The sequence below is a fragment of the Ixodes scapularis genome, unplaced genomic scaffold (assembly GCF_016920785.2).
Source record: "Ixodes scapularis isolate PalLabHiFi unplaced genomic scaffold, ASM1692078v2 PGA_scaffold1__304_contigs__length_218370807, whole genome shotgun sequence".
NCBI classification, from domain to species: Eukaryota; Metazoa; Arthropoda; class Arachnida; order Ixodida; family Ixodidae; genus Ixodes; species Ixodes scapularis.
The window spans coordinates 62,401,049-62,410,645 of NW_024609846.1; the positions used below are offsets into that span (position 1 = coordinate 62,401,049).

Below are 9,597 nucleotides of genomic sequence, written 5' to 3' on the forward strand. Positions count from 1 at the left end.
CAGGCCCCGCCACGAAGCGCCGCTGAAACTCGGGAGGTGCATGCAGGAGTGTTTCCTGATGGAGTGATCGTAAGTATTAGCGGTGAGATGTTTCGGTGGCGCTCTCCTATGGTTCCCCCTCGTGACGTCATTACCTTGCGAAGAGCAAGTTCGACGGCGTTTGTAATGAGCATGGTGGAAGCTTGAAATCATAGCCCTCTGAAACCAACACTGCCAACACCGTCAATATTGAAGTTTTTACGTTACTCTTATTTCCGTCATTGAGAAATATTTTGCTGACGTCATAGTCAGCATTCGGCAGATCGTTGAAGGTCGATGACAGCGACGCTTTCGATCGCGCACGTAGAAAATAGAGTAGGTCGTGGTTTTGGTACTTGAGAACCTTCAATAGACAGTTTTAGTATAGCGTTGCTCGCTCTTACGTACGCAATACGCAATAGTATAGCGTACGCAAAAAATGACCTGCACGGACCGAATTTAGTTGTGCGTTACGTTTCTGAGTGAACAAACATCCCGCATAATCTGTTCTATTCAATTTGCCGGAGCCGTAGAATTTTGCGTGCTTATAGCACCACCATGCTCACGAAAAGAAATATTAAAATGAAAACGTGTCCAATCATTTTATTTCAAATTAAACTAAGCCGCAGCGGCCTCGTCAAGCGTGGTTTCTTGCGGGGGTACCGAGGCTTCGAGTACGAGCGCGTAGCCAAATTCGATCACGTAGCCTCCGTCAGTCGTCTCGTGGAAACGGCACCTTTTATCAATGCTATTGCGGAACGAAATTCATGACCTACTGATGTCCAGTGCATGGCGAGAACTTCGGCAATTTCTTTTAGATTCGTTCGTCCGTCGGCGATGAACTGTGCGAATAGGCTTAGCGTTGCGCAGATCGCAGCGTCGACGCACATTCAGAGCGGTGAACATTTTCACTGTGCACTCCTTCAGCTGCACGGCGATCTGATTCGACGCCAGTAGGTCCCAGAAAGCATTGCCGAGCTGAACACCATGCAATTTCACGTAACACAGAAGTTCAAGAACACCACGTCGCCCCTGCTGCGCCAGTCGAGGTAACCGCCACCTTGAAACTGGCGCTCTCGTTGGGCCCGAGATTTCTCGAGAGCACCCCGCAAAGCCCGCTAGCCCGCGACGCAAAATCCCCAGCGTTGCGTGCGTACGCAATACGCTAGTCCTTCTATTGTGTTCTGCACATGCGCACTGGCAACCCGCAACTTCCTTGCGTACGCAAAGCTATAGCGTACGGTCCACTAAAACGGTCTAATGACTCCTGTCTTGCTTAGCAGCCGAGCAAGCTGGGCAGCGCTGGCACCGCATGACGCGGGCAAGAGTACGCGATGAACGTGCAACGTGCACAGAGGACCAGCCCCCTGGACCAGCCGAACATCGGTGCCACAAGCCGTACTACAGTTTCTAGGCCACACGAATCGGTGACACCACCTAGGGTCAAATTTTAAGTTAACAATATTCTCCACAAGATGTTATTTTCTCCACGTTCCTATCTTCTAATACCTTCATTGAGATTGTATGAAACAGTCCTTGAAACTCTATCATTGTTGATTCGCTAATTTGGAACAAAACGGTTAGGTGGCACGGTTCAGCATTGCAGACGGTCCATCTTTGTTTGAAAATATTTACCGTATTTGACATACTATTGGGCACAAACTATACATGTGTAACGGCTCAGGGAAAAAAGCTCTGTTATCGCCATCAACGATTGGCCATCCGCTCGTTTATGCGGTATAGGATTAGTTCGCATTTTATCGAAAACATATAATCCTATAGCTACTTTCGTGCTTTCTACATATAAAATCCAATGTGTTGTTCGCGACTGGTTGCCTTGGTCGTAACGTCACAGGTAAAAAAAAAAAAACATAGCAAGGCCCACCAAGTCGTTTCGACGTCAATTTCGGTAAAACCTGGCGAGTTTAGACTTTTCATATTAGGATCAAAATATTGTAAGCGCCAAGTTGTTTGTGTGCTCGTCTTTTCTCTGCGTCAACAGGCCCGCAAGTTTCTTGTGTTGCCCTTAATTTTGTGCTACATCCAAACTAGTTTCGCTGTCCTTTCTATGTAACACTTCTATCAGTCGGTTCTCTGATCAATTTGCCTTCAGAATATGCTAAAAAAGTGAAAGCCGCTTACAACTCCCTGTAACACCGAATTAGAGCGCAGCTCTTGAGGAGGAGGAGGGAAGGGTACTGGGGGGTGAAGCGACCTGGGGGGGGTCACGTGACCTTGGGGGGTCACGTGACGATGCCGATGATGTCATCAGTGATGTCACTGATGACGTCATCCGTGATGATGACGATGACGATGCGGATGCCGGTGACGTCATCAGTTACGTAACTGACGAAGTCATCAGTGATGATGACGATGACGATGCGGATGCCGGTGAGGTCATCAGTGACGTCCCTGATGACGTCATCAGTGATGATGACGATGTAGATGCCGGTGACGTCATCAGTGACGATGACGTCATCGGGGAGGTCACGTGACCTCGGCGGGGGGGGGGGGGGGGGGGTCACGTGACCCTGGGGGTGGTCACGTGACCTCGGGGGGAGGGGGGAGGGTCACGTGACTTCGGGGGGGGGGTCACGTGACTTTGGGTGTCACGTGACCTTGGGGGTCACGTGACCCTGGGGGAGGGGTCACGTGACCTCTGGGGGCCACGTGACCTTGGGGTGACCTTGGGGGCCACGTGACCTTGGGAGGTCGCGTGACCTTGGGGTGACCTTGGTTACGCCGACGCCGACGCCGCTCAAGCCGGGAACGGGCCCCTAAGAGCTGCGCTCTAAAATGAAAGCCGTTTACAACTCCCTATAACGCCAAATTAGAGCGCAGCTCTTGAGGAGGAGGAGGGAAGGGCACTGAGGGGAGGGTATACCCCTCCTCCCTCCTCCTCACCTCCTCATCCTGCCTGTTACTCCTCCCCCCTAGCGGCGTCGACGTCGGCGTAACCGTGAGGTCACGTGTCCATCATGACCTTACGGGGGTCACGTGACGTCACCGGGGTCACGTGACCTCAGGGGGTCACTTGAACCCCCTCCGGACCCCCCTGAGGTCACGTGACCCCGCGAGGACTTTTCGGCACGGTGCCGAAACGTCACCATGCCGAAACGTCGCCGCAGTTATGCCGACGGCGACGCCACTCAAGCCGGAAACGGGCGCCTAAGAGCTCCGTTCTAGATCAGCATTGTTACAAGAATGTAGATTATGAATACTGAATTCGTATAAAAAAGAATAAAAGTCTAGGGCAATAAATATTTTTATTTTCTGTTACATATAACTTCAGTTAAACGAAGTGAAAGTTAAAGTGTAAATTGTAATAATGTGCTACATCTTGGCCGTCTGTGAAACGTTGTCGTTGGCAACCGGAGTGTCCGTAGTGTCCAACTTCGATTTCTGTTTCTTGATAGGGTCACTGAGCCATAGTCCGGCCGTAAAAAAAAAGGACATGAGTATCATTCCACCCATGCACCTCATGAGTCCGTCGTACGAACCGTACGTGTCCCTGAAAAAACCTGAAAGGAGAGTGGACATTAGTTGGACAGCGCAACGCCGCGGAGAAAACTCTGGTCAGTGCCAACAAGAAAGTATCACTTTGACGCATGCTGCATAGCACAACGAAGCGCGAGATTTATCCACACTCTGGTTGAACTTTTCAACACAATTTTCAAGAGCGGTGGAATATCTCTACAATAAGGTCACTTCGCACAAAAAGAAGAAAAAAAAACTAAGAAAAGAAAAACCAGATAATAAATTTCCCTGTTTGGTAATGTCGTAGGGCAAATATATATACTAAAACTATCAGAAAATGCAGATTCTGCCTTTAGAAAGCTGTCAATTGTCTCCGAAAACTATTCAGGTGCCGTCTTATTTTACTGTAAAAAAAAAAAAAAAATCTTACAATGGTTTAGCTATGTGAAGCAAATTCAAAATCACGGGAGCTATTATGACAATTTACGATTCCCCTCCGCCCCTTTCTTCTTATAAATTAAAGAAAGGAGAACACAAAAGGAGAGCTATCAGTAGTTACCAAGATCAACACGCACAGTGCTAGCACAACTTATACAAAACACGCAACTTATGTCTTATCTCACATGAGCGCTATCCCGGCGGCAGCCGAAGATCAGCTCTATGATGTAGCGCTCATTGAAATAACCCGAACAGGGGGAGGGGGGCGGGGGGGGGGGGGGGGGGGGGGGGGGGGGAGGGGGGGCGCGCTCGCAGAGGGCCGATAACATGGCTGAACCGGGGACACCACAGCAATTTTGCCTGCCGGATGATCATCGCTTGTCGCCCCCTTTCGCACAAGGCACATAGGGGTCTACCAAAATTGCGTTGTCCACAATTTAGGGCATCATTTTTACAGCACACATAACATACACAGAATAAATGCAGCGTATTTATACTTACTAATCACCACGGGTCTTAAGAAGGAACCGATGGCCGTCACACTAGCCAGAATGCCATATGCTATTGGAAGGTTTCTGATGCCCACTTCTGTAGCTAGCACCTCCGAAATTCCCACCATGAGATAACCCATGGGCACACCCAGTGATATCGTCACCACCCAAAATGTCACTTTAGTCTGTGCGAACGGAGTCACTTGAGCGAGGATTGCCATCACAAAATAGCAGGCGGTCATGAGTCCCGAGGTGGTGAACACCTTGTAATCCGTGAGAATAGGAACAAAGATCCTCCCTATGGTGTCCGTCACCGCGAAGAACGTTACCACGTATACTGCATCCGCCATGTCCAGTCCAATATCCACACCATAGTCAACGACGATGGTAAGGAACCCGTCCAAGAAGAAGGAGTACGAGAAGTAACTCATCGTGTGGAAGTAGAAACGTGGCATCAAGAGCACGTCTCTGACACTGTCCATGGCGGTGCGCGGGCGGGGCGCCTGGATGCTGGGGAGGGGGATTTTCAGCGGCTCTTCCGGCACCGTCGGAAGCTCTATTTGGCATCGGTTGCCCAGGCTGATAACGGTTCCCCGCCTCGTCGGCTGGGCGTCCGCGAACCCGAGCACCGACTCACGAGCGAGGGACCCAGCAACGCTGAGCAGCGTGCCTCTTCTGGACATGTTCTGGTTCTGCACGTCGGCAGGGCTGGGCGCCACGTCCCTCGACACCGTGTCGGTCTCTGTCGTGCTGATTATGGTTCCTCGCCTCGAATGCAAGGAGCCCTGTTCCGTGTGGCTCGTGTCCGTCTCCCTCCTGATCCGATGTGGTCTCTCGCCAAAGCTGATGACCGTTCCTCTGCGAACCGCCTCGCGGTCGCCGAGGGTAATCACTGTTCCTCGTCGCCCTGCGTTCGACGTTTCAATCTCGAGGTACAACTTGTCCTGGTCGGCGTTCATGTTGCACACGATGGACATCTTCCTCAGGGCATCGTACGGGTCCTTGGATGCGTCTGTTACCTCGACTACGGTTTTGTTTTCGTTCTTGATCCAAGGGGGTGGGCGAAAAAGAAGGCTGATCGCCGGAATGTTGAGAAGCAATCCACCGAGGAGGAGCAGCGCTCCCTTCAGCCCGTACTCCAACAGCACGAACTCAAGCGTTTTCGGGAAGACGAACGACGCCATGGTGGCTCCCGCGAGGTTCAAGCCAAGAGCGAAGCCTCTGCGCTTGTCGAAGTATTCGTTGATGCAAATGATGGTGCAGCTGAAGAGTATACCCTCGCCTGTGCCTGCGAGGTGCAGAGGTAAAAATAAATAAGTAACTCTGTCTATACTAAGAAAATAACATACGTGAATATACCAACATCAGAAAAAATATACGATGATAACAAACAGGAAGAAAGGATTATGTATGAGAATAAAAGCCTAATATACTGATTACATCGTATGATTTAAATACATCACTTACCAGATATCAGCCCGAGAGAAAACACGAGAAACGTGATCCCGGTGGCGAATAATGATACGATGCATCCTATTGACATCATAAGTCCGCCAAAGATGGCCACCCTTCGAATTCCAAACGAGTGAATCATTGGCCCAGATACCAAGCCTGCAATAATTAAAACAAAGACAAAACAAAACATAACAGAATTGATTGTTACTTCTATTGCTTTCTGTCTTCAGGCAACCTTATTAATGCCAGTATATCTTGCGGTCAATCGGCAGCCGATATCACCGCACTTTCCCACATTATATACTATATCAGCCCTCCAAAAAACAATTTTATCTGCCCACGACGAATAATGCCGCAGCTATCACAAACAAACTACGTAATAGCGTGATAGTGAGGCTAGGTATAACACCTGATGCTCCGGTAGATCATCAAAGTCAAATTTGGAGGTTCTACGTGCCAAACCAACGACGGGCATCTGGCACGCCCCAGCGGAGGGCTGAGGATTAATTTCGACCACCTGGGGATCTTTTAACGTGCAACCGAAAGCTCGGCTACACGGCGTCTTCTCCGCAATAAGCCTCCGCCAGATTGCGGGCTCCTCGGCCGGGATTCGAACCCACCACAAGGGGATCCCTAGGCCGGCGCTCTCGCCTCGGAGCCACCGAGGCGGCTTACCGATAGATCATCAATTAACATGTTACTTAGGAGTACACAATAATTTTAAGACCAGGCACCATACCATATTCCTCATTGGCAGTCGTTTAGAAACGACGGCTGGTGGGTAATTAAACGGCAAATATGCAGACACGTTCTTTAAAGATAAAGGCCGACGTACACTTCGCGCTTTGCACTTTTGCCCGCCTCCTCCTTTCCTATATCCTCTTCACTGCTTAGCTTGCCCCAACTTGGCTCTACTTGCAGCTTAGGAGAGGGGAGCGCTAAGAGGATTATCTTTTTTGAAGAAAACTGAGGTTGTACGTCGGCCTTTAAGCGTAGTGACCGGTTCACTATGACTGTACAGTCATCCACGAGTGCCATGAAGAGGACCCTTCACTCAAACATTGACCCCTGTATTTACCCTTACGTATTGCTGTTTTAATAGCTTTTTGTCGCTGTGGTCAGCTTGGGGCGTTCATAGTATGTTCCTTACTAACGTAAAGCTGCAGAAGGCGTCCACTCAGATATCAAATGCTACAGCAGTAAGAGCAGAATTCTTGTGAGAGTCGTAGAACTTGTTTAAAAAAATAAATACCAGTAAATGAAACTTATATTTCTTTGAAATTAAGCATAATGCTTAAACTAATTCCTGACTAAAGTATTTACACGCTCGTTTAAACCAAGGATACTTTTAGCCGCAAATATAGTCGTCTTTTTGCGAGTTTTTTTCGCGCTCAAATTGGTTGTTACGAAGCTTGTGCAGAGTCTGACTTCTCGAAAGGGGCAAGAAACTTCCCTTCCATCGCTGTATATCCTATACCCATTCGCTTGCTTGCCGGATTCAAGTATAGGTGGGGCCGAAAACATGGAATTCTGACGTAACACTATTGTGCGTCAAGTTGGAAGCTTTTCTACACCTACGGTGTGTTAGGTTTGCCTGAACCGCGGAGTTTCGCTGGATGGGAGCGTCGAGATTCGCATCTGCGTAGGATGCGAAATGTTAATCTAGCGTTCACATTTAATCAAATTCGGAGCCCTATGCATTTTTGTTAAGGGTGTGCGAGGGGTGCTTCAAACTGAATAATGCTGTATCATCACTAGCTTCTACACTGCAAAAAAAGGTTGTATGTCGCGGCTTACCTTTGCCTTATGGAGGCCGCAAATGATGCAGTGCTATTTGATTCGAACTACTATACTCGCGCACACCAATATTTAGGTCTGCTTAAAAAGACCCTGACATCAATATATCTGTCATCCATGACTTGGTGCAATAAAAATCAGGGGTGTGCTAAAACTCCTGCAAACTGAATAGCACTGCCTCGTTCCCAGCTTCAACACCACAAAGAGAACCGGCATTTCATGGATCTCGCTAACACTGTGAAGGCTCTAAATGACTCTGAGCTATTATGTTCGAAACACCGCAGTAACCGACAAGCTAGGAAACGCACGGCGAGTTCCGAACATCTTATCAGGTACTTTGTGTATATTGTTCCGATACCTCCGATAACGATCCCCAATCCCGATGCGATGCACGCGCATATGCGTCAGTGGAGTATCGGGTACTGTTATCGGAGTCACCGAAACGGTCTACTAAAACTTTTTATTATTGCTCCACAGATTGCGGCATTAGGCGATAAGAGCAGCAGCATTGGTAATGCGCATGCGCAGTACCGACAGCAGCGCCACCGCAGTGGCGTGACGTCAGTGAGACGAGTTGGTCTATAAATTGTTTTAGCCTGACGGTTGACATGTTGGAATGTGACGTAGTTGGGTTAAGCGACAAAAAGGAAAGTAAACGGCTTGAGCATAACTGCAGTGAAGAGGTATAGCCAAGAAAAAAGTAAAACCATTGCAACGAACCCCTTGAATTCTAGCGTTTCCTAATCGGCCAGTAAAGTGATTTGCTAATTCGTCCGAACTTAGCTACGTGAAACTTCAACATGGCGGCCGCCAGAAAAAAAATAAAGTCTATAATCACTGACAAGGTGAGAACGGCATTGAGGACGAGCTTGCTTTCTTCAACAACGCTCGAGTGTCTCGTGCACCTCGAGCACGCGCGCCCGGAGTGAACAAAAAGGCCGAAGGCATGGAGGTCGTGCTGGGGGCCTGGCGTTTAAAAGACTGGTCCTGTCGTTCTTACACTGTCAATGACTATAATAATATTTTTTTTTCTGAATTGTTTCTTTCATTTCTTATCGCAGTGAGTGCCACTTGGAATCTTCCTCACCTGAGAGATTCGTGAAGCCCCCGAAGATGCAGATGGGCAGCGATGCTTCCCCTCTCGACACTTGAAAAGTGGTCATGAACGAGGTGTAGAGGAGACTGGAGGTACGGAATATGCACATGAAGAGCGTGGTCACGATGAAGCAGAGCGCCGCCATGAACCAGCTGAGGGCACCGTCGGGTCCCGGCATTGCCTTGGTCGCTTGCTGCCCTGGCGCTCGCAAGTCGCCCGCCTTCTTGTTCGTGGCATCTTGGTCCTCCTGGCATAAAGCACATTTTTTTTTAACTTTCATATCAGTTTATATATTTGGTTCATGACATTTGACGAGATCCTTTAGGAAAGAACGTTAATCTACGCTTCGTTTTACCTAAATAAGAGCATAATGAAAGCTTCAAGTCAAGGTATATGCAGTACACGGGTAGGGTGTATTCTGAGCAATAGCTGGACCATTGCAAGCATCCCCGAAATTCAAGAACTCGTACACCTAGCCTTTTATGTCTGGCGCGTTACTAATCCGGAATGCTGTTTTGACATGTTGTAGCGGCACGAGAGAGCTATAGACTTATTCAAAAACTCGAAGCACCTCATTGAGGCGTAATGCGACGTTATGCATGGTGGGAATCAGTGGGCAGCAAAATACATATGCGCTCCGCTCCTGGACCAAAGGTTCCCAGAATGCAACGCGCGCGATGTCGGATTTATGGAAGTAGTCTATTCTACGACGCATAAAAACGCTAATTAGAAAAAAAAAAGTTCTGAATACAAGCTTTCCAGGGGCCGTATGTTGCGCTTTTGGGCACTCACGGTGACTAGGGAGAAAAAAGACGTCAACAACGC

General features: G+C 48.7%; 1 protein-coding gene across 1 annotated transcript; it reads right to left on the bottom strand.

Annotated features, from left to right (window-relative positions):
• Positions 1-3,351: 3,351 nt before the first annotated feature.
• On the bottom strand, positions 3,352-8,965 carry LOC8027271. The gene is made up of 4 exons (XM_029982629.3): positions 8,764-8,965; positions 5,892-6,035; positions 4,435-5,712; positions 3,352-3,539 (listed from the first exon to the last, which is right to left on the bottom strand). Exons 1-4 carry the CDS (start codon positions 8,948-8,950, stop codon positions 3,352-3,354), a joined length of 1,797 nt encoding a protein of 598 aa, XP_029838489.3. The 5' UTR covers positions 8,951-8,965.
• Positions 8,966-9,597: the final 632 nt, after the last annotated feature.

What these genes read in the sequence shown, in the direction of transcription:
- LOC8027271 (XM_029982629.3), bottom strand. Translation starts at nt 8,950, where the DNA reads ATGCCGGGACCCGACGGTGCCCTCAGCTGGTTCATGGCGGCGCTCTGC. An exon ending in GGGCTTCACGAATCTCTCAG is followed by an intron (nt 6,036 to 8,763) that starts GTGAGGAAGATT and finishes TAATTATTGCAG; the next exon opens with GCTTGGTATCTGGGCCAATG. An exon ending in CTTAAGACCCGTGGTGATTA is followed by an intron (nt 3,540 to 4,434) that starts GTAAGTATAAAT and finishes CTCTCCTTTCAG; the next exon opens with GTTTTTTCAGGGACACGTAC.